At 39.5% G+C, this 25,041-nt stretch overlaps 1 protein-coding gene across 1 annotated transcript in view; it reads left to right on the top strand.

Annotated features, from left to right (window-relative positions):
* The first annotated feature begins 4,107 nt into the window (after positions 1–4,107).
* GRIN3A (glutamate ionotropic receptor NMDA type subunit 3A) overlaps positions 4,108–25,041 on the top strand; it is a 163,271-nt gene continuing 142,337 nt past the window's right edge. The window contains exon 1 of the mRNA XM_003940103.4: positions 4,108–5,581. Within this exon, the coding sequence (XP_003940152.3) occupies positions 4,883–5,581 (699 nt within the window). The 5' untranslated portion in view covers positions 4,108–4,882. The remainder of the gene's footprint in view (positions 5,582–25,041) is intronic.

Raw genomic sequence — 25,041 nt, 5'->3', positions numbered from 1 at the left:
GTCACTCCATTTCCGTAGTTTCTAAGGTCGCATTTCTCCTGTTTCCAGTTTCTCAGGCTGCCTAAAAATTACTGAGGGAAGTTCCACCTGGATCCTGTATGCAATGTGCCTGGCATGTAGAAGTTACTCAAAATAAAAACTCTAAAGTAATGAAGATTTTTGGCACATCTTCTGAAATTCTTCCCTAAGATCTTTCATGTTCCCCAAATCTTTTATAATGCAAAATAAACTTCTTTCCCTTCTCTTTCCCCCAAAATCCCAACAGGATATTAATCTTACACCAATCAGGATAAAATAATTTATACTAATCTGTGATTGATAGTCCCATAACCATGAGAGTTATTTGCATTTTTAAAAGTGAATGATTGTTGCCAAAATTAATGCCTAATTAGTAGAATGTAGCATAGTGTTACAAAGTATTGAGTGAATGTAGGCTTATTTTTAATTGGGGGAATGAAAAAAATAATTAGATTTTGGATAGACGACCCCTCAGGGTCTGCTCCTCTAAACTGATCTAAGTTTTACTAGATTCATTCCCTCCTAAAAGTCCACTACCATAGATTCTCTAAGAGCTCCACGTATTTTTTTGTTTGCTTTTATCCAAAGGATTCACATGAAAACAAGGTCATTGGCAATAGAAACAAAGGAGTCAATGTGAAAGACAGCATAATTTGAGAATATGGGTATGCACTAGCTAGGGGAGAACACATTTTTCATCTGAATATTGATAAAATCTACATAATCACTATTGTTAAAAAAGGCTGACCCAGAATTTGGGACATGCCATTAATATTATGGCCATTTACAAAAACGAAGATAGATGTGAATACAACTTGTAATAAGTCAAGCTATAGGAAAAAAACACAAGTTACTTTTCCAGACTCACCAGAAGCCTCCCATTCCCATGGAACTTGAAAACGTTCACAGGAGGCTGCATACTGTCACATCTATGTAGATAACTGCCAAGAGCTGTCACCACAACCACAGTACAGAAGAGGACTTCAGGTGTGAGAGGTTAAATGTCATACGCATAGGAAAAAATAATACTGAGAAGAGAATCTAACTCCTAATCCCCACAGTATCCTTTACTGTAGCCTTTCCTGGGCTACCGCCACAGCAATATACCTCAGCTTTTAGTCCACCCATTGCTGGTACCAGGAAGCACAGATGTGGACAAAAGCACATGTTAAATTGTGAGCATTTGGATTTGTTGTGAATTGTTTGACTCTCCAACATGGGTTCTTAGATCAGTAGTTCTCATTTTGAATCAGATTATATTTTTTAAAAAGCTTAATCTCTGAGTGAGCCAATTTTGAAATTCGACTGATTTTTGTTACCAATCACGCAGCTGGGAGACACTTAAACTATTGAAGCCATAATGCCAGTCAGTATATGATGATTTCGTGCAAATAACTCAACCTGTCTGAAATTCAATATCCTCTTCTTTAGAATGGGAATGATTACACAAACCTAATGAGGTTGATTTTTATGATTTGACGGTAATGTTAATTTTCACGTGGCCTATTGCAATAGCCTCATCTCCTTTTCTCCTCTTCTGATTTTCACTCTTATCCATCTTTCAGCTATTAGCAGCAAAACAGCTGTAGCAATCCTGTTACAGTATTAGGTCTATCACCCTTCTGCTCAATGCCCCTGCCCTCATGACTTCTCACCTCATTCACAGTAGAAGCCAACGTTCTTAATTGGCTTACATTATCTGCCACCTCTTCATTGCCTCTCTGACCTGACCTACCACCACTTTCATCCCGGAATATTTTGTTCCATCTGCTCCAGACCCCTCATTATTCCTTAAACCTTCCAGAAACACTCAGAGCCTTGGCATTTAGCTTCCCCTGCTTGGAAATTCTTGCCTAGAGTATTCACATGGATCACTCCCTTACGTCCCTTTACATCTTTATTCAAAAGCTGTCTTCTCAGAGAGGTCTTCCCTGGCTTTCTCATCTAAAATTATAACCCATCCTCCTAATACTTCATCTACACTGCTTTCTTTCTCTCCTTTGCACCAACTAACATATCCTGCATTTATTTACTTATTTGTATGTTTTACTGTCTCTTTCCCACTCGAATATAAGCTCTATGTTAGCATTTGGTTCACTTATTGACTATGCCATGTTGTGGAAAGGGGAAAACTCAACTTTTCTAGAGTTTATTCATCTGTTTCCAGGATGGTCCTACAACAATGCCTGAGATATATTAGGAGCTTAATAATTGGTGTTGAACTTAAATGAGCTTTGAAAAAGATGACCTTTGACATATGCAAAAGTGGAGAAGAAGGAGAAAAAGAAAAGGAAAAAGAAGATTCAGGGAGAGGAGAGGGAACACTCTTGTCAGATACACTCAGCCCAGGGTGATATGGATAGAGAAAAACAAGCAGCAAAAGGAAAACAGGAAGGACACCAGTGAATTATAACAGAAAAGCTTGAAAAGAAACAAAACACAAGAAGGGAAAGCCATTCTTCACTGTTGACTCAATTTCACCAGATTTAACTAGGGGTCTATCACCACCTGGCACAGCATCATCTTCAGAAAGTCGGGAATCACCTCTTCTGTGTATGAACAGTTCAGTTATTCATTCCCTTGAGGCAGTCATGAACTTGTGAAAAACCTAATGCATATACAGTGATCTTAGGATGCTTTTAATGATGAGATCAAACTATTCTCCCTCATCATGTGTTTTCTTGGGAACCTGATCTGAACATATGTATAATGCCAAGGACTAAGAGTACCATCATACTCTTTACATTTTACTCTTCAAAACACATACTCAAGTACTGACAAATACACCTCTTTACTATACAATTAGTAGATATCCAATCTTCCTGCAAGGCAAGGACCCCAGACTTCTACACTTTTCTTATTCATATCTCAATCAGTGGAATCCTCTGGAAGGGGGAATTTCCAACACACTAGAGACAGCTTATCTCCATTCTTGGGATGTTCTCTCAGGCTTCAGGAGGGTCTCTTTCCTTCCTCATTCAGCCTCCTACTATGATTTTCACTTTTCTCTCATAGAAGACTTTTCTTCTCTAGCAATTTAGTCTTGGAAAAACAATGTTGAATGTCTGGTGAATTTGTTCTGAGATAACTTTAAAGATCTGGGCTGAGGAAAACAGCATTCACTTTGCAACCTTCTTGGGATTTTTACTTAACTAGAGTCTCTTCATCCCAGGATTTAAAGCATGGTGGAAACTTTAGCTCGCGAATCAAAACAACCCTCCAGAGTTAAAAGCCAGCTGTATTTACATAACAATTTAGCAGAACCAAGGTCGGGTGAAATAAATTGCCAAAGTCATGTTCTTTTGAAGTGGTATTAGACTCAGAAATGCTGATTCCCGATGCTAGCTCCACCCCATGGATATCTCTCTCCCACTCTTCTTCTCTCTCCCACCCTTTATTTTATACTGTGGTATAAAATAAAATCAATCTACTGTATATGTGCAAACCATAGTCCTGCCCTTAACTCTTTCTTTACCTTCTAGTTTCAGATTATTCAGATCATCGAGGAAAAGATTAGATCAAAATATATCGACTTCACTGTACTACCATACAAATGAAATAGCTTAATAGAAACTGTGATCTGAGGACTCTTGGTGTAAACTGGGAACGGCTGTTGACTGCACTTGAAACTCAAAGTATTTTGAAACTCTTTAATTTATTGAACTAAAAAAATTGCTTTGAATTCACTTTAATGAACCTAAAAACAAAGGGATTCTTAAATAAAAAATGCAAAGGCCCACATGCCAGAGAGAAAGAAGCTGAGGAGATAAAATGTGTAAATAATTCTTACTTTAATGTCGTTAGCTTAAAAAATAAAATAAAATAAAATAAAATAAAAATAAATAAATTTTAAAAAATCTTAAAAGCAACACATCCAGAAGCTCGTTAAGCCACAGCCTCTTTGAACCTATTTCAGTGAACTACCGAATTTCAGATCCCTCCGGTGCGACTCCGAATTCAGAATTCTCACCGGCTCAGAGTCCTTTTTTCCTTCTTAGGTCTCAGGAAATTTTGCAAACTACAACTCCCAGCCAGAGGGGAGAAGACTTTCCAGGGGCGCCGGATGAGCCACTCGGGAATCTCACCAACAGTGGGCGTTTAGCGCAGCCAAGCGACAGGCAGGCGCCAGGGCGCAGCAACAGGGAGGCGCCGGCTGAGGCGGGGAGAACTTTGGCGCTCGGAGCAGAGCCACCCTTTGCTGGCCAGTAGCGTTGCTCCTCCGAGGAAGCAAGCCGCGTTGGCGACTCGGCGGAAAAATAACCAAAGAAAGACAGAGGAAGTAGCGAGAGAAGAGAGAAAATGAAGTCAGCACTGGGGGAGCCTGCAGGAGGGTGGCCAACAGCGGAGCAAGGCGGATTTGGCTTCTTTTCCGCACCCCGGGCGTGAACGCCCTCTCCAACGCGACCCCGGGAAATAAGTGGATCCCGCCTAGGAAAAGGAAAAGAATCCAACGAGAGTGCGTTGCTCCTCTGTCACCGCTGCCCCCGAGGTACTCCGGCTGCTTCTCAGCCCCGCCGCCTCGCGGGGCTGGACGCAGTGCCCGAGGCGCCCTGCAGATGGGGCGGGCAGAGAACATGCGCCCCAGCCGCGGGTGACAGGCGCCGGCCCGCCTGCCTGTCTGCTCCGCGCAGTGACCCGGGGGGCAGAGGATGCCCGGCGGAGGGACCTGGGAGCCGGATCTGAGACTGCCGGGAGCGCGCTAGGCTCCAACTTGAATGGCTTAGAGACCGCTCCAGTCCTGGGTCGGCTTAGCCGAGTGGAGTGAAGCTGCGCGCGGGACCTGGAGGCGGAGACCTCAGGCAGCGGCTGCAGAGGGGCGAGCCGGGCGCAGGAGGGGGCGCGCTTTCTCCCTGAGGTCTCAGTAATGAGGAGACTGAGTTTGTGGTGGCTGCTAAGCAGGGTCTATCTGCTGTTGCCGCCGCCCTGCGCACTGGTGCTGGCTGGGGTGCCCGGCTCCTCCTCGCACCCGCAGCCCTGCCAGATCCTCAAGCGCATCGGACACGCGGTGAGGGTGGGCGCGGTGCACTTGCAGCCCTGGACCACGGCCCCCCGCGCGGCTAGCCACGGTCCGGACGGCAGCCGGGCAGGAACCCAGCGGGATGAGCCGGATCCAGGGACCAGGCGGCCCCTGGCGCCCTCGCCGGGCGCACGCTGGTTGGGAACTACCCTGCATGGCCGGGGGCCGCCGGGCGCCCGTAAGCCCGGGGAGGGCTCCAGGGCGGAGACCCTGTGGCCACGGGATGCCCTCCTATTCGCCGTGGACAACCTGAACCGCGTGGAAGGGCTGCTGCCCTACAACCTGTCTTTGGAAGTAGTGATGGCCATCGAGGCAGGCCTGGGCGATCTGCCGCTTTTGCCCTTCTCCTCCCCTAGCTCGCCTTGGAGCAGTGACCCTTTCTCCTTCCTGCAAAGTGTTTGCCATACCGTGGTGGTGCAAGGGGTGTCGGCGCTGCTCGCCTTCCCCCAGAGCCAGGGCGAGATGATGGAGCTCGACTTGGTCAGCTCAGTCCTGCACATTCCAGTGATCAGCATCGTGCGCCACGAGTTTCCGCGGGAGAGTCAGGTGAGAGGAATCTGGTGCGTGGAGTGGAGATGGGCGCTGCTGGGGGCCGGGGCCATTGCATGGAAGGGGGGGGCGTAAATTCTGAAGGGAGTTGTTTCTTTATAACTTTGATATTGTTTAACGATTGGGCTCATGTTCGTAGGTGGTAGGTAGAAGGACCTTAGTAGACGTAGAATAAAACATTTTAAGCGCGGATGGGAATAAAATGCGCAGTGAGGTCGCGGATGGAAGGAAAGAAGTAGGGAGAATACGAGAGAAAATCATATTTTGACCAGCTGGGAAAAATCTAGTAGGTGCCCCACGGAAGTAGAAGTCGAGGTTCAGGACCGTGGAGAGCAGTCAAGGTTCTGAAGAAGGTTGAGAGCAGGGAATGGGGGTGGGGTAACGCTGACTCCCTGCTAGGTGTCACACTCCCATAAGGAACTCTGAAATCATTTGCTCTCTTTGACTTCTTCGGAAGGTGTGCCTGAGCCTTAGGCAATGGTGTAAGGAAGAAAGCATATCGCTCTGAATTCCTTTGGATAAACAGAAAATCAGCACCTAGTACGGAAGCAGCGATAGGTAAAGAAGAGTAGTCAATTAGTCTTGGGTATTGGAAAGCATTAGAAATATATAAAAGCGTAAAGACGGATGGGGAGATTTATTTGTTTCTTTGTCCCTATTTTCCTTCTATGTAAAGTGGACTCAGAGGCTAGTATTCAGTTGTGTTAAGCCCATTTCTCCTCCCATCATCTAAGAATTTTTTAAAAAGGAATTAAATGATATATTTTCCTATCGATTAAAAAAAAAGCTAAATATATTTTCAGTGAAAGAGCTATTTGTGAACTTAACGTTGACAAGTAATAATGAGGAGATGAATACTTAAGGACAAGACAGAATTCTTTCAGCAATAAGAGTTCTCTGCCTTTTATATGTTACTTTATTATAATCTCAAGCTGTGTTAAGCCTTGCACAAAGTATTTATGAAGCAAATAGGTAATTAGCATGGGCCCATTTTAAAGATTGAGAAACTGAGAAAAGTTCACGGACTTGATCAACACTGGTCAGTGTACTAGTAAAATAAGTCCACACCCTGGAGGATTTCTGACTTACATCATTTTCACTCAACTCTTGCAGCTGGAAAAATGTATTTCGAATCTTGTTCCACGGTTGATATATATCCAGAGATAAAAGCTAAAATGAGTAAGGGCAATATACAATGAAAAGTTTGATAGAATCTGTGCATAAATTGTCAAGGGAATACTAAAGATTTCTTTTTCTAGAAAAAATAAATCTTACATTTTTAATCTTAGGAAGGGTGAGTCCAAGCCATTTTCAGCAGTTGCGCAGAAGATTCCTAGCTGAACTACAGAGATTTGATCTGTAGAGTGCAGGCTAATTAACTTTTATATAAAATATTTCTGTCACCTGAATCTGCATGGCTGTAGGCAGCAGACGGGAAGGCATGGAAAACACAGGTGCACAATGCTGCCAATGGCCAAAGTGTTATAAACATGAAATTGCATCCATAGGGTGCATCATTATTAATATATATGCAGAATCAGATCTAACAAAATGCAGGAGTCAGCATCACTTGCTTCTCATCATTGCTCCTTTATTACCTAATACTTCATAAGCTGCCAATAGTGGTCATGGTCTCCAGACTCCTTTCCATTTGTAGATTGTTTGGCAAGAGTCTTAATTAGCAAGAATTCTTCACCAAAATCTTGTTCCTTAGTTAGAAGGGAAATTGTGTTCTAGAATGGATGCGTGCAGCATACAGCACATTACAACAAGGGGACCAGAAAAACCATGAAGCAGAATCCAGAATCTGTAAACTTCAAAGCTCTAAGACTGGGGGAAGGGGGTGGGAATAAAGTCCTCCAGGGACAAGCTAACAATAAAATAAATACTCTGTGAAGCACATTTGCTTCTGTATTTCAACTCAGAAACGTATTTTAAATCACTGTTGTCACTTACTTTCATGGCACACATCTTGAAAGGGAGAGATTATTATATTAACACAGATCTAGTTTGTTCAGCTGACTACCTTTTCATTCATGTCCCTTTGTATTTTAGATTCAAACATATCTAACTTGTCTTACTTTTAGTATATCATTTAAATGTCATTCTATAGTATTCTGTAGTAAGAATGTTCTGGTCAACGCCAAGTCACTGTAATATGTAATTTTAAGATGATCGTAATCTAGTTTCAGTAAAAATAATAACTGATCTTTCCCTGGCTTCTCTTGAAAGTGGACCTTCCTCTAATGCAGTGATGTGATTTTTTAAAACTTTCTAAATATGAAAGGATGTCGAACTCATTTTACACATTAATTAAATTGTATTAATTGAGCCACCATCCTCGGAGTCTACTGCCCAGTGACCTAATTTGTTGGTTGTATGCTACTGCCTGAATAAAGGATTCTAGAAGAAAGTGGACCTTTTCACACAACCAAGTAAAATAAAATTATATCTCCTGTTCAAACAAATCAACACTGCTTTTAGAGCAGGAGCAGCAACAGCGGTTTCCTCTCACTTTCTTTTGGGCTGCTGATTACATTCACCTGAAGGTTTTAATTAACGAGCAAAGTTTTGGTAACATCCTGCCACAACTCTTAAATGGAAAGAGCTACCACTGAGATGCACAAAACCCTCAGAGAAGCATAATGGTTTTATCTCAATATTCTATCTATTCAAAATGTAAACATATAAGATTATTGCCTTCTAGTGGATCAACTTTCTGTAGGTAGATAAATTCATTAAAAGTAATTTAGTTAACTACATACTTTTGGAAAACATATATATATATATATAAACTGCATAATGAAAGCTTAATATAACATTAAACATAGGATGGAGTCAAAGTAGTTTTCCATCAAAAGAATTCTGACTTCATTACAACACTCAAACCCCAATTGAGGCCAAACCAGTTTATTAAAATGATCACTTCTTTGTTCTAAATTCTATTCTTATGACCTTAAAATAATGATACTTAATATAAACCTAGTTCCATTTACATTTACACTTTAATTATGTACCTGAAGTTATACTTTCTTTCTCTTTCCTTTCCGGACAACTTTTTCCTATACAGGTTTTGTGTGGTTTCTTCAAAGTTAGCTCTTTTAAGTTTACCTGCCAATGTAGTGACAAATACACATTTTTTTATTAGCTCATTTAAGTTTACCTGTTGATATAGTGACAAATACACATTTTTTAAAAATATACATCTCAGGTTAACTTCATATTTGTTTTGTTAGGCAGAGTTAATGATGTAATATAATTGGCTTAGATCCAAATCCATGCAATTCAAAAGTGACTGTACAATCAGGCATGGTGGTGCCTATATGTAGTCTCAGCTACTTGGGAGGCTGAAGCAGGAGGACAGCTTGAGCTCAGGAGTTCCAGACCAGGCTGGGTGGCATAGTAAGACCCTGTCTCTTAAAAAAAAAATTGTTTTTAATTTAAAAAAAGTAACCACACTACTATTTTCAACACTGTTGTAGAATACACCAACTACAACTTTGCCTGCTTCATGAACAATATGTACTAAGAAATTAATACCTGTTTCTTTCATGGAAATACAAGTGATTATTATCTAATATCAGATTATCTATTTTCTCTGATAGTACAGGACTAAGCACTGAAGCCTATTTATTAGAATTTGGCTAATACAGCCCTACTTTTGTATGGTACAGGGGCACCTTATGAGGGGACCAGCAAGGGATATTTATTTTTAAAACATCTGCTCTCAAATGTGTTGGTTTTCTTTGACTTGCTCTATGCAGAGCACAGCTCTTTCTCCTCTGGGGAAAATGTATTCTGCAATTTATGATGAATAGCTGATCGTAGCATCTAATTATTGCTGACTTAAAGATAAACAATTTGAAATTAAATGTCAAGTGAGGCAAAACTTTTTAAAGCAGGGATCTTTTACAGGTTCCTCTTGAAGAACAGAGACCTGGCATTAACTTGGAAGTATTTTTTAATTTAGTTATTTACTTACAATATGTATTAGTTTTTCTAGATAACTAGAGCAAAGGAGACTAGCAGATGCCATTTATTAAGCAATTAGTCTCTCCCAGTTTTCTTTGTGCTTACCAGAGAAGTATCACTTAATGCATGAAGAATATATTTGCTCTTGATTTTACCTGACCATTATATCTTACAAGTTAATTTATGATTGAATCAGCTGAACTATCTGAAGACCAATGTCAATTTCTAATACCCTGAGTTTCATCTTCTGGTGCTGCAGAAGACACCATCGGTTTTGTACCGTTAGATTTTATTTTACAAATAAAATAAAATTCCAACAGTCACATTCCAGCCACAATAGTTAAAGGAGCACAATGTAATGAAAAACATATGAAATAGTGGCCAAAATTTTCCCAAGCTGCCTCTGTCATTGCAGACGTTCCCAATCCACCTCTTACTCGTCATGTCATCTTGGGCAAGTGACTATCTCTGAGTATCAATACCTATCAATCAAAAAAAAGGTACTTTATCAATCTGACAAAGATATTTTGTGAATAAAATGAGAAAGTAAAAGTACTCTGGAAAATTTATAGTGTTAGCCAAATAACTAGTGGAAAGGTGTTAGTCATTATCTGAAAAGAAACAATTAAGTGTTAATTTTCTACTAATTTTCTATTAGCAATTACTAATTAACATGAGATATGATTCATATGTAAAATGTTTCCATTCCCCCTCACCTCTTCCTCTTTACCCTCTCCCTCATTTTTTTCTCTTAAAAAAAATGGGTTTGAAAACAAATAAACAAAAAACTTGGTTAAGTAGGTTACGAACTTGCCTGGAAAAAGACATGCCATAGTACTGTTACTGTATTCACAGCAACTGTTAACCTATGGCAACATCTAACACAGCTTCTAGAGCCTAAGTTCTGCTATAGAAATATCATTGAGGTGCCCAAGATATTTGAGAAATGTTGGTCCTTCATATTGTTCATAATTTTTTCTATTGGCAAACTATCCTTCAGAAGACTATGGCCATACAGAGTCTACTCCACTCACACTCCTGTTCCACTAACTACACCACAAAGCAAACATTTTCATAGCAAGCTTTCTTGATAAGGAGAGCAGTGTGTTGATTCGTACTGGCCCAACCTCCTTATCTCATCATGGATATATAATTTATAAACCCGGTACTTTGGGTCCCATTGCCCTAGACGACCGTATGGAGCTCTCTTAGGAAAGTGTTGCTTATTTTAGTGGCAACAGTAAATGCAGAGATGAGAAATCTCATCGCTTTTTTCCTGCTAGCTCTGGCTACTGCCACATATACACAAGAGTAGAGGACCTATGTAGCACCAGAAATATGATGTCAAATTCATAAAACTAGGCAGGAAGAAAGAACATCTCTTAGAATCTGCCGTATTGCTTTTTGAGTGAATGTATGCATGACAAACTAATAGAAATCTTTAAGCCTTTCAATTGTCTTTTGCTAATATTTTCATTATGAGGTCACAGGAGAAAAGAGCAATGGGGAAGAAGTGAGCTAAGAGTAAGCCAACTCTCTCCCTTTCCTTCTCCTTCCCTCAACCTGACACCTCAGTCAGATTCTCAGATCTTTCATTTAACTGTGTAAGATGCATGCACTTTCAGATAGACTGTCAACTGCAAGTGTCCCCAAACTTTTTACACGGGGGGGGGGCAGTTCACTGTCCCTCAGACCATTGGAGGGCCGCCACATACTGTGCTCCTCTCACTGACCACAAATGAAAGAGGTGCCCCTTCCTGAAGTGCGGTGGGGGGGCCGGATAAATGGCCTCAGGGGGCCGCATGCGGCCCGTGGGCCGGGCCATAGTTTGGGGATGCCTGGTCAACTGTGTTTGATCTCCTGCCTTGAAGGAGTGGGTTGATCCCTGACCTGGTTGGCATTATGTCATGAGGAGTAAACTCTGGCCTTGAAAGGCTGGCGTCTGATTGGCCAGAGCTGGTTTAGTAATGGAGATGAGCCTGAAAGGGTTCAAGTGGTAGAGAATTGAGCAGGATGACTCCATTTTTAGTCAGTATGCATTATACTTCATCATTATTCATTTGAAGCAAAGATTTAGGAAGAATTTTAATCATATATATTTTTGTAGCATTTATGTTTTTCCAAGGCTTTTTCACAAATGTGTTTAAGTAATCTCCTAACAGCCCTGTAAAGTAGATCACAATGTATAGGCAAAATATGGAGAAACAGAAAGAGCTACGTATTGTAGGAAGTGGGAAGCCATCCAGAAGAAAAACAGACTAAGAGTACCTTCTTAACTTAGTCTATTTGTCAGCCTTTAACCAAAGAACAGATTGAATCCATCACAGTTTTTGTAATATCCCAGAAAAAAAGAAAGAGATAAAAAGAGAAAAGTGCCTACTTCCAGGTTGGATTATTAAAAACATATTATACAATAAATGTTCAAAACAATGGGAATTTAATTAATTGAATCATAATTTTTAATGAAGTACAATGCACTCATGCAAAATGAGGATATATTTATTGACACAGAAAGAAAGAAAAATTTTCCATGAATACATGTAGAGTGTGACCTTGTTCCTGTAAAGTATGAAGTCTAGAACTTTATTTATAAAAATTATAACAGTGATTATAGAGGGGGAAAGTCTATATTTTTCTCTATTCTTGTTTCTATTTTTCTAAAAATAAGCATTTTAACCTACAGAATTTAAAAATAATAAGAGAAAAAACATAAGTTCACTTTCTCTAGACTTTTAATACTTCAGCATGAAAACACTTATTTTAGAAAGAATAAATTGTAGTGTATGTTTAAATTTATCTAAGCCCTCTCTCATCTCTTTTACCATTTTATCCTCACAGTTACTTTGTGAGGAGAGCAGGACAAATATTATTACAGCTATAATGCAAATGAGATAATTATAACATATGGATGGAGGAAATAGAAGGTGGGAGTTAAGAGTACATTGCTGAGAAGCTTAGAGCTATGTTAGAATCTTGGCTGTACAACTTTTAGACATCCTACCTTGAAAAACATACCTGATGTCTCCATGTTTCAATTTATTGAGTCATAAAACTTACAAGTTTATGGTGAGGACTGCATTATACGTACCTAGAGCAGAGTATTCTTATGATGTTGATAATTGTTCTTTTAGCGTACAGCGTTGATGTAACGAGATTAAAAAATAAAACTAATCAGGAAAAGAAATCAAATATTCTACCTTATTCTCCAAGGAATGTTTATATGCATTCTCAATGTGTCTGTAATATTCAGGCTTAGAACTTCTAGCTCCAGCAAACTAACCCTGAGAAAAATGAACAAATCTGCTGTTTTGAAGCCTCAGTTAGAGTTCTGGTTCACTGAAGTGTACCTGCAATTTAAGTGTGTGCAAAGTAGGTCAGCAAAGAAGTGAACTTTGAAGTCCAGTTTTACCTAGCTGCTCTTATATATGGGTTCAGGATGGTTGGAGTTGTGCAGCAGTTACGTCAAGGTTAAGAAGCATGTTTTGGTCTATTAGATGGTCTTAGTGAGGAACTCACAAGTCTTTCCTAGCTATTGCTCTAAGTTCTCATAGGAGGCTCTGAGAAGCTTAACTCAGGGAGCAATGGAATAGAAATGACAGTTTCACTTTATTAATAAATGCATGAATGCCCAGTGCCCTGCTGCATAGCTCTTTAGAAAAAGATTGGGTTGGAACGTATGATTTGGGCTTCAGGTTTCTGTGGCATTTCCTAATTCTAAATCTTGATTTCCATCTTAGAAGTGGCAGAAGAGATGGAGAACAACAGATACAAGTTTATGAAACAAGTGAGCTTATTTTGGTGTGGTAGGGCTGAGTAATGGTTCCCCCAAAGAGGGCTAAATCTGAGTCATGAAAACCTGTAAATACATTATTTTTTATGGCCCAAAGGGACTTTGAAGATGTGGTTATGTTAAGCATCTTGAGATAGAAAGGGCATCCTGGATTATCCAGTTGTACTCAATGTCATCAAAAGGGTCTTCATAGGAAGGAGGCAGAAGTCAAGGTCAGAGGACAAGGCGATGTGTTCATATGATCAAGGAAGTGGAGTTTGGAGTGATGCATGTTGAAGATGGAGAAGAGACCATAAGCCAAGGAATACAGGCAGTCACTAGAAACTCAAAAGGCAAGGAAATGGATTCTCCTCTCAGAGGCTCCAGAATGCAACCCTGTCAAAATCTTGACTTTAGCCCAGCAAAACTTATTTCAGACTATGATCTCTAGTCACAAGTAATGAGAGAATAAGTCTGTATTGTTTTAAACCACTAAGTTCTTGGTAATTTGTTACAGCAACAAGAAGAAATGAATACAATTGCCCACACAGACTTATGCAGGAAGGAGGTGACAAAAAGATAGAGAGGTATCTGGCCCATCTTATCCTGGGAAGGCAGGTTCCATTTCAGCTTATACACTTTGCATCTGAACAAAAACGTCACGAGAGGTTAAGCATGGGGATTCCACCCACTGGTAACCATAATCCAATTGATGTTTGGAGATTCTTGTTAGAAAGGGCAGAGTCTGCCTGGACTTGGATTGAAGGTTCAGCAGTCTCGTTTCTTTCATATGGGCTTTATCTGCATCAATGTAACAACATGGCTTACATTAACCCAAAGATTAAGGGAAAGTAGCATTGCTATAGGCCAAGGCTTCTGGAAATAGGACTGCTCACGAAGCAAAATCTTCATGTTTAATTGGATGCTGACTATATCAAAACTGATGCACACAACTTTGTGGGACTTTTTAGATGCATATTGCTTTTCTGATTATAAAAACAGTGCCCATGCACTACTACTGTGCATGTCCACAGATTAACCCTGAGTCACATTTGATGTATTTTCCTCTTTCAAGGATAACGGCTTAAATTTTAGTAACAGTGGAGTACAATTAAGAAAAACTCTATTATTGCTCTGAGCACTGACATCAAAGAACAGGAAAAATAAAGAAAAGTAACTTTCTAAAATTTTCTGAAAATGCAGATTTGACATGGCTTTTGAAACTTGAGCATTTAGCTATTTCTATTTAAAAAGTGGGATTTTCCTTTGTGTTTGCAGTCTGTATTTTCATAACACTGCAAGTGGCTAAGTCTCTATGGTTCCAAACAATAGCTCAACTTGTACCTGTCAATAACATTCTTAGGAATCACTTAGAAATGCGTTGTCACTAGTCTCCTCACTGCTAGGGGTGGTCATTAGCGGAACTTAATGAACATTTCACACAGTAGTGGGCACTTTGATGGCGGTGCAACCTGTATGCAATCTATTGGTGTTTTTGTACTGAAGGCCTGTACTAGAAACCAAATGGAAGTTGTGTTAATACTCCCCAGATTAAAAAGAAAAGTTTTTATTTTCATAAAGTTAAATATTCAGCATGTCTTTAACTAACAGAATCACAATCCAGCTTAGTTGTGGAATGCTATTTTTTCAGCCCCAACCAGACATTCTTAAACAGGGATTCCCTTAAATAAATAATTTGCTTCTATATATTGTGAATGTAATAATAGGAGCAGATACAGACACAGAGAGATGTAATTTTGTTGCTGACATAGGAAGAGTTAATCTGAGTCTTATCACACATTGTGTTATACACTTAAAGAAATGCTTCAATGTGTACCTGAATATGAATGAATAATCTAGATCCAAATTTATCTAGTGTGCCTTCACCTGGTAACAGACACAGTGAGCCATCTAGTGGTCTCCAAAATATAGCTTCAGGCTGAAGCATCCTAGGAATCCAGTCTCACAAGACAAGAAAGGATTCCAAGCAGCTGTTAGTGTATTCCTGGTCTTTTGACTGTGGGAAATGTAGGTTAATTCACCAAAGAGAAGATCTTCTTCTGCCTTCTACTAAGAAGAAGCTTCATCAACCTCTGCTGTACTGCCAGTGTATCTGTAATTACAGTTAACAACCATAAAGTAAGCTATCTCAAAGTGTATGTCCAGTGGAGTTGGGAGAAAAATGAGATAAAGTCTTAATATAGAGTCATTAATTCTTAGTAGCTGTATTTACTGGCTCTTTCATTCATGAGGCAAGATAAAGAGATGCAGCCATTTTATTGTGCTAAGCACATCACTTATTCCTTTATTTCTGATTATAAAAAATCTATGCTCTTTGTGGATAATTCTGAGTTAATAAAATGCCAAAGAATATAATTCAAATCATCTATAAATACACAACCAAAAGATCTACACATATGTGTGTGTTATAAAATTGGGGCCATCGTACTTCATGGATTTTCCTGGCATAGCCACTCACTATAAATGTCTTCCCATATCACAAATATTTTTCTCCATTATTTGTCATGGCTAGATAGTTTGCCTTTGGATGATTTGTTTACCTAGCTGTTGCTGTTTAAAAATCAGATCTGTTTCCATTTAAAAGGAAAAAAAAAAAACAAAAACAAAAAAAAACACTGCTACTGAAGGGATTTTACTACAGTCATCGTCCTTAACATTTTTGTAGTTACTCGGGCTGTGGAACACCCTCTACTTGAGTTTTGTGACACCATCATTGTTTTCCTTGTTTTTTTCCCTGTCCTTTCGTTGTCTTTTACTGATTATGCTTCTTGTCCTTCAATCTCTTATAATAATCACCATAGTACTATGCTGTCTAATATTATAGCCTCTACCCAAATATAGATACTCAAATTTAAATTAAGATCATATAACAACTGACTCCGTTTCTCAAGCACATAAATCACATTTCAAGTGCTCAAAACATCTCATGTTTGAACCCATAAATATATATATATTTATATATATAAATATATATATTTATATATATATACCCCATAAATATATATACCTACAATGCACCCACAAAAATTGAAATTTGTAAAATGTTTTAAATAAAAAATTTAAAAAACTGTTTTAAATAAAATATTTTTAAATTTTTAAATGGGCATATATGGGTGGCGACTACTATATTGGACAACACAGATACAGAACATTTTCACTTCTATAGGAAATTCTATTGGATTGTTATGTCCAAGGATGTGCTGTTGCAAAGGAAAAGAAACTCCCCAAAGCTCAAAAGCAGGGAATTTGTCCTGAAATCTTACAGGAAAGTGACATGAAACAAATGCATAAAGTATGGCTGCGCTGTACCACCAGAAGGTGTTTGGGTAGCTCCTCTCTGTTTCCTTTGCTCTGAGGTCCAGTGGCTCTTCTCTCAGTTCCTCACTTCACATCTGCCCCAAACTCCTCTTGGGATACCAGCTGATTCTTCTGCTTTGCCATTACTTCTCCATGGATGTGGTTCTTATGACAGGACTTAGCCTGACTCTATATGACTGCACAACTCTAATCAATCTATCTGACTACATTTCTTATATCTCGTAGTTCAAATTATCCAGACATCTGATTGGTTTAACCCACATTGGTTTCCCCTTCACCCCAAATTATATGTCCTTAATGCAATCAGAAATGGCCAGATTCTTAGGTTGCATGCTCAATATGAGACTGACTTAGAATATGGCAGTAAATTAAATAGCAAAGCCCAGGATCTCAAAGAACTCACATTCTAGCAGGGAAGATAGAAAATAAGACATGCAAAAAATAAATACGTAATATATTGTTATTAGAGAGAGACTAGTGCAATGGAGAAAAATAAAGCAAAATGTAAGAGTAGAGAATGACTACAGTTGGTCAAGTAAGGTCTGTCTGAGCATGGCATTTGAGCAGAGAATGAAGTAAGGAGTGACCCATAGAAGTTTCTATGGAAAGAGCATTACAAGCCAGATCAACAAAAAATGCAAAGACCCTGAGATAGGAATGAGTACACCAATAAATAATTGTCAAATAAATGGACTATCCTTAGTACCATTCATAACACAGTTTCTTAGTGGGCACTATTTCAAATGCAGTATCAGTAATGAAGCAATAACCAGATTTAGTACACCTATACATACAGGCCTTTTCCATAGTGTCAACTACTGAATTTATCTTTTTGCATGTGACAAGGCCAGGAATTTCTAACCTGAATTTGTGGTTATATTTCCAATTCTCACCTTAAATTAAAAATACTTAAAGATAGCTTGAAAAAAACGTTTTTCTTTCACCTGTAACAATACTTTTCATAACATCTTCGACTTCTCCCTTTTCTTCCTACCAGGTTCTGTTGCTTTCCTTTATGTATTTCTCATAGCCCCATTCTTTCTTCTTACTGTCATATTACCTTCTTCCATCAATTCTTTTGAATAGCCTTTTTATCTCTAGTTTCTTTCTTTCAACCAGACCATTCTGCACATTGCTGCCAGATAAATTTTCTTAAAGCAATTTTTATTCTTTAATTCATTCATTCAACAAACACTTATCAAATATAATGCCCTGAGCTTCATGCCATCCCCTTGCTCAAAAACCATTTTACTATGACATTATTTCCTTTCTTCTTCCATGACCCAATACCTCTGTGGGGTGAAATACATACCTTAATAACAATTACTTATTACAGCATTAATTCACAAAATTGGAGTGGTGTATGCCATACTTAAGAAACTGTATCAAATTATCTAGCTTTTGAAAGTACAATTCAACAAAGCATTCCATCTCTTATTGACATGCCAGGATTCAGGCATGCTTCCCCTAAAGCCAGAGAAATATATGTTAATAATCATGAGCAATTTTAAAGAATCTGGCCCTCAAGGCCTTCCACATCATGTACTGTATTAGTTTGTTTTCATATTGCTGATAAAGACATACCTGAGACTGGGAAGAAAAAGAGGTTTAATTGGACTTACATTTCCACATAGCTGGGGAGGCCTCAGAATCACAGCAGAAGGCAATAGGCACTTCTTACATGGTGGCGGCAAGAGAAATGAGGAGAAATCAAAATCAGAAACCCCTGATAAACCCATCACAACTCGTGAGACTCATTCACTATCATAAGAATAGCACTGGAGAGACTGGCCACATGATTCACTTACCTCCCCCTGGGTCCCTTTCACATGTGAGAATCCAGAGAGATACAATTCAAGTTGAGATTTGGGTGCGGACACAGCCAAACCATATCATTCTGCCCCATCTCCTCCGAATCTCATGTCTTCACGTTTCAAAATGAATTATGCCTTCCCTACAGTCCTCCAAAGTCTTTTCAGCATTAACCCAAAAGTCCACAGTCCAAAGTCTCATCTGAGACAAGGCAAGTCCCTTCTTCCTATGAACATATAAAATCAAAATCAAGCTAGTTACTTCCTAGATACAATGGGTATACAGGTACTGGATAAATACAGCCGTTCCAAATCGGAGGAATTGTCCAAAACAATGGGGTTACAGGGCCTATGCAAGTCCAAAATCCAGTGGGGCAGTCAAATTTTAAAGCTTCAAAATGATTTCCTTTGACTCCAGGTTTCACATCTGTGTCACACTAATGCAAAAAGTGAGTTCCCATGGCCTTGAGCAGCTCTGCCCCTGCGGTTTGCAGGGTAAAGCCTCCCTCCCAGCTGCTTTCACAGGCTGGCATTGAGTGTCTGCAGCTTTTCCATGCACATGCTGCAAGCTGTCGGTGGATCTACCATTCTGGGATCTGGAGGACTGTGCCCCTCTTCTCACAGCTCCACTGTGTAGTGCCCCAGTAGGGACTCTATGTGGGGGCTCTGATTCCACATTTCCCTTCCACACTGCCCTAGCAGAGGTTCTCCATGAGGGCCCTGCCTCTGCTGCAGACTTTTGCCTGGGCATCCAGGCATTTCTATACATCTTCTGAAATCTAAGCAGAGGTTCCCAAACCTCAATTCTTGACTTTGGTGCACCTGCAGGCTCAACACCACATGGAAGCTGCCAAAGCTTGAGGATTCTGCTCTCTGAAGCCACAAGCTAAGCTCTACATTGGCCCCGTTCAGCCACAGCTGTAGCAGCTGGGACACAGGGCACCACATCCCTAGGCTGCACACAGCACAGGGACTCTGGCCCATGAAACCTCCTGGGCCTCTGGGCCTGTAATCGGAGAAGCTGCCATGAAGCTTTCTGACATGGCCTGGAGACATTTTCCCGTGGTCTTGGGGATTAACATTAGATTCCTTGCTACTTTTGCAAATTTTTGCAGCCAGCTTGAATTTCTCCTCGAAAAATAAGTTTTTCTTTTCTATTGCATCATTAAGCTGCAAATTTTCTGAACTTTCATGTTCTGTTTCCCTTTTAAAATGGAATGGCTTTAACAGCACCCAAGTCACATTTTGAATGCTTTACTGCTCAGAAATTCCTTCTGCCAGATACCCTAAATCATCTCTGGTAAGTGCAAAGTTCCACAAATCTCCAGGGCAGAGGAAAAACGCCACCAGTCTCTTTGCTAAAACATAACAAGAGTCACCTTTGCTCCAGTTCCCAACAAGTCCCTCATCTCCCTCTGAGACCACCTCAGCTTGGACTTTATTGTTCATATCACTATTAGTATTTTTGTCAAATTCATTCAACAAGTCTCTAGGAGGTTTCAAACTTTCCCACTTTTCTTGTCTTCTTCTGAGCCCTCCAAACTGTTCCAACCTCTGCCCATTACCCAGTTCCAAAGTCGCTTCCACATTTTCGGATATCTTTTCAGCAACACCCCACTCTACTGGTACCAATTTACTGTATTGGTTAGTTTTCATTCTGCTGATAAAGACATATCCCAAACTGGGAAGAAAAAGAGGTTTCATTGAAATTCTAGTTCCACATGGCTGGATTGGCCTCAGAATCATGGTGGGAGGCAAAAGGCACTTTTTACATGGTAGCAGCAAGAGGAAATGAGTAAGAAGCAAAAGCAAAACCCCTGACAAACGCATCAGATCTTGTAAGACTCATTCACCATCACAAGAATAGCACAAGAAAGACTGGGCCTCATGATTCGATTATCTCCATCTGGGTCTCTGCCACAACACAGGAATCCAGGGACATAGAATTCAAGTTGAGATTTGGGTAGGGACACAGCCAAACCATATCATGTAATCTTTCCGATTCATGGCATTCTGTTGAAATATAGGTACACAGAAAATACAAAATTTCTTTTGTTTTACTTCTAAGTTCAGGGGTGCATGTGCAGGTTTGTCACCTAGGTAAACTTGTGTCATGGGACTTTGTTTTACAGATTATTTTATTACCCAGGTATTGATCCTAGTATTCCTTAGTTATTTTCCCTGATCCTCTCCCTCCTCCCACCCTTCACCCTCCAGTAAGCTCCAGGGTCTCTTGTTCCTCCTATGTCTCCATGAGAAAGCATAAAATTTCTAGAAACTGAAATGCATATATGATTTTTTGATCAATAAATTTAAATCATCATATTGAAAAGCATTTTTTATTATATATCTATATGGAAAGAGATATATAACCAAGATATCACAATTTGCAGATGAATTGTGCTGTAATTTAAAATTGATTTTTCCCTTGAAACAATGTTATCTATGTTTGTTAAGACCTCAGGCCAGGCCCCAGAAGCCTATTTGACCCATTATGTAGCAGAGTTTTGGTATTAATGATTTTATAGACACTAAACACTGTCTGTAACAGACTCCTTCTGTTTGAGACCAAGGAGATATGGAGTGGGGAGGAGAACCAGAGGCCTGGCTTCATTTCGGTTTTAGAATCATCTGTAGAGCTTTGGGAAACCTCTCTGAGCCTCAGTTTATAAATAGTCACTCATTAGACAGGTTTTTATTGAGTGCCTACTGTGCCATTTAAAAAAACAATAATATAGACTTCAGTGAATTAATATACATAAAACAACTTTATAAATTCAAATTTTAAAACTAGATGAGAGGCATTGTTATTGAAACATCTTCTTCAGTAAAACTCACTCCTAGCTCCAATTCTGGGAAGTTGGGATATATCTTCCTTGGTACTAATTTAACTATAGGAACAGCCCACCCTTGTTTCATCCTCCAGCAATGGGCCAGCATAGTCACACTGTAACCTCTAAATGGTCAGCAGCAGCTGGAAGTGGAGGAAAAGAGAGCAAGGTATCGTAATTCCCAAATAGGGACCTAAAAATGTCTTTATCTTGGATGCTCCCATAGTCAGGGAGGAGAACCCAGGGTGCTCAGCTGCTCATCTTAGGCCTGAGAAAGAAGAAGGGAGGTTGAGGAGCCATCAGGATAGGACTATAGCCAGAACACCGGTTAGAATAAGAGACACTTGGGAGGTCAAGTATTAAAGCTAGGATTGCTACTTTATATTCGTAAAAATATATTAATTAAAATTTAAGATTGTAACAGTTTCTAAATACTACTACGTATGGGTTGAAATGCTGGAAATGATCATATCCTATTCATAACCTATGAAGGTTACTTTATTCAGTCTCTGCCTTTAACACTCGCGGGGCAGCAGCCACTTAAAGTTCTTTGCATCTCCAGCTGTCAGAACTCCTTCAGGATTTAGCCCTGAGCTCAAGCCAGGGGAACCATTAGGTCCTCCTTGCAGAGCGAGAGAGGGAAGTAACACTAGGAAAGATCAGTAATAAGTCAATAACCTTAATCATGGCCATGCCATCTCTGCCCACAGAATTTCAATGGCTCCTAACTGATTTAGGAGGCCACTGAAACCCTGAAATCTGTCTTTACTGTAGCCCTCAATGGCCTGCTAACTGACTTCTTTGCCTTCATCCTTCACCACTTCTATTCTCTTGTCCCAGCTGCTGTCAGTGTACTAACCTGCTTAAACCCTTTTGCTGCTCCCCCAAATGGCAGCAGTATGTCCCAGTCTCCAGACATTCATGTACTGCCCTCATAATTTTTGCTATGTCTCTGCATCATCTGCTGCTATTAATGTTTTTAATTAACTTATTGGTTTACTTAAATAAATTCACTTTTAATAATCTTTTCATTATTAATGAGCATTAATGAAATACCAGCACCACTTGCTGTAAATAGAAATTAACAATTCTAGCTCAGTACCCTTGCCTGCCTGAGGTCTGAATCTGAGTTCTTTTTTAAAAGAGGAAACTTCCGGGTGTTATAAAAGTGTTAAAGACACACTGACACCAAACTGAGGCTTTCTGCTTGACTAAATAGATGGATTAAATGCTAATTGAAAAGGGATTAAGTTTCTCACTATGTGATTCAGTGTTATATTAATGTAAAGTTTCTGAGCAACCTAAAATCATCTTATGAACCACCTACTCTCTGCCAAACACTAACCTATAAGATGAATTCTAAGCAGCTTAGTGTGGCGTTCAAGACCCTTCGTTATCTGACCCTCACATCACTCCTCTCCTCATTTATTCTTGATACTAACCCTTGTCCTTTGTACTCTGTGCTCCAGTAATGCCTAAATGTGCAATACTATTCCAAGCCCACGCACGTGTTGTTCTCACTGCTTGGTATACCATTTCCCCTTGTGTCTGCCTGAAACTCCTATTCAATCTTCATCCTTTGCTCAAACACCACCGCTTCCGTGCTTGGTACACTGGCCACTCTCTCCCTACCACAATTAATGACTTTCACTTCTGTGTGAATTTTCTACCGTTGTCTTTCTAGATCTATCACACCGTTATGTAATTATTTGTTAACGTGTGTCTCTCTCCTCCTCTCTCACTAGATTAAACCCAGTGCTCTTCACACAAGGTCTGGCTCATAATAGATGCTCAATGAATAGTTAAAGTGAATTAATGGTCCATTTTCATTCATTCTAGTGTAAACGCTAAATCACACCTGTGGAAAACCCACCATCTGTCAAGGTATGGTGATGTGAACCTAAGACAGTGTAATGCCCTATGAAAGAAGGTCCTCAATCACTTCATTGGACAGACTTCCTGACCACCTAGAATTTAGTATGTTATTAGATGTAGAACAAAACTGGAAAGTAAGGCCTTGGGGAAATTGATTTTGTAGTAAATAGAAAACCTGTTTCTACTACCCATTAAACTTTTCATACTTCCTTCATTCTCCCCAAATCATTTTTCAATTTGCTACAGACCACAAGTGACAGAAAGTGACATTGTTCTCATGTCTTTGAACCCCTGCTTTCCCAGCTCCTCGTTCACCACTTCTGTCAATTTCTCTGTACTTCGTAGCCAAAGATTCTTGACATTTAAAATTAGAGAAAGTCAAAGTTGATGAAAAGTAAAGTTACTGGAAATAATTATCAGTAAGAAAGGAAAAGCCTGGAATTGTATTTTACCTTGTCATCTCCTGTCAAACAACATATCAAGAAATCAGACAAGAGTTCAGATCTTGCTAAGATTAGCCAACTCTATTCCTGGCTTCCCATTATACTCACTGCTCGTCCGCCACTAAGTATGATTCTTTAGTTTTCAGCTGCTGGGTGTGGTAGCCATCTGTTTTTTAGCAGCACCGAGATCATTTCAAAATATAGATTCCCAGATTTATCAAATCAGAACCCTTGGGGTTGGAGTATAGAGATCAATTTGAAAAGCAAACAAACAACTTCACACGTGATCTGAGTATCATTTGTTATTTGGACCACATTATCCTGAGTGTCATCTAACGTGATTTTCAAAATGTGGCCAGAAACTACGTGGAAAAAAAAATCACATTTGGTAGTTTTAAAGCATAGAATTTTAGCCTCATTGAATTCCACTGAATTATAGGCTATGACCTCATATTTCTGTTTTTTCTTTTTAAATAAACTTCTCCAGATTATTCATATATGCACAGTACAGTTTGAGAATCAATGACCTGGGGCAGAGGTCTCAAACTCAGATGCCTTTTAGAGGCCATGAAGGTCACGGAAATGTGCAAAACAGTCCCAAATAATACACTAGGGAGTAGCAATACTGTTTGTCACTGAAGTGTGCCTGACCTTTCTACAGCAGCCAGCCAGCTGTTACTCACAGGGAACCCTGCCAGGTATTCTGACTTTTCAAGAGAAGCCAGACTGGGTTTTTAAAATGTAAAAGCCTCCTTAAATGTTGACAACTTACTCACTTTTTAAAAACAAACTTCAGGCCTACTAGGGCTGGAGGGTCACCAGTTCGACACCTTCCAGACTAGCAATTATTGAGGGATTTGTAAAGCAGACATGTATTGGCCAGAAATGTCTCAATGCCTGGCTGAGTAATGGAAGATGGCACAGGATAGGCCTGTTGTCATCACAATTACACTTCCTCTAAGCTACAGCTAGAAAGAACTAGAATAAATGTATAATGTAAAGGACAGGTGGATACCTCATACGAAAGCAAGAGACAAGAAAGAAAAAAGGCACTAAAAGATAAGGAATGTAATCCATTCTATTCATAATGTGCCCATAAATGAATCTTAGAAAACCTTAATTATAAAATAGAAATAAAGAGATGACGATAACTATTTATAGTGTTTGAGTTCTTAATTAAATAGAATAGCTTATATCAACTGGATTAATGACAGCATCTGACATGTAACGTGTATTCAATTTTTTAAAATGTGAGTTCTTTAATTTTCTCTGTTTTCAGGCTTCTGTTCCCTCACACTAAAATTCAAGAGGCACTAAAGAAAAGCAAGCTCATGGCTAAAAGCTAACACACTTTCTTAATTTTCATGTGTGTGTTTTTAAAAAATGACATTTCTATGATGTGATCATTAATAAGACT

Source organism: Saimiri boliviensis, chromosome 2, assembly GCF_048565385.1.
Source record: "Saimiri boliviensis isolate mSaiBol1 chromosome 2, mSaiBol1.pri, whole genome shotgun sequence".
In the NCBI taxonomy this organism is placed as follows: Eukaryota; Metazoa; Chordata; class Mammalia; order Primates; family Cebidae; genus Saimiri; species Saimiri boliviensis.
Note: the sequence above shows the minus strand (reverse complement) of the source record. Positions and strands in the feature narration are given on the sequence as shown.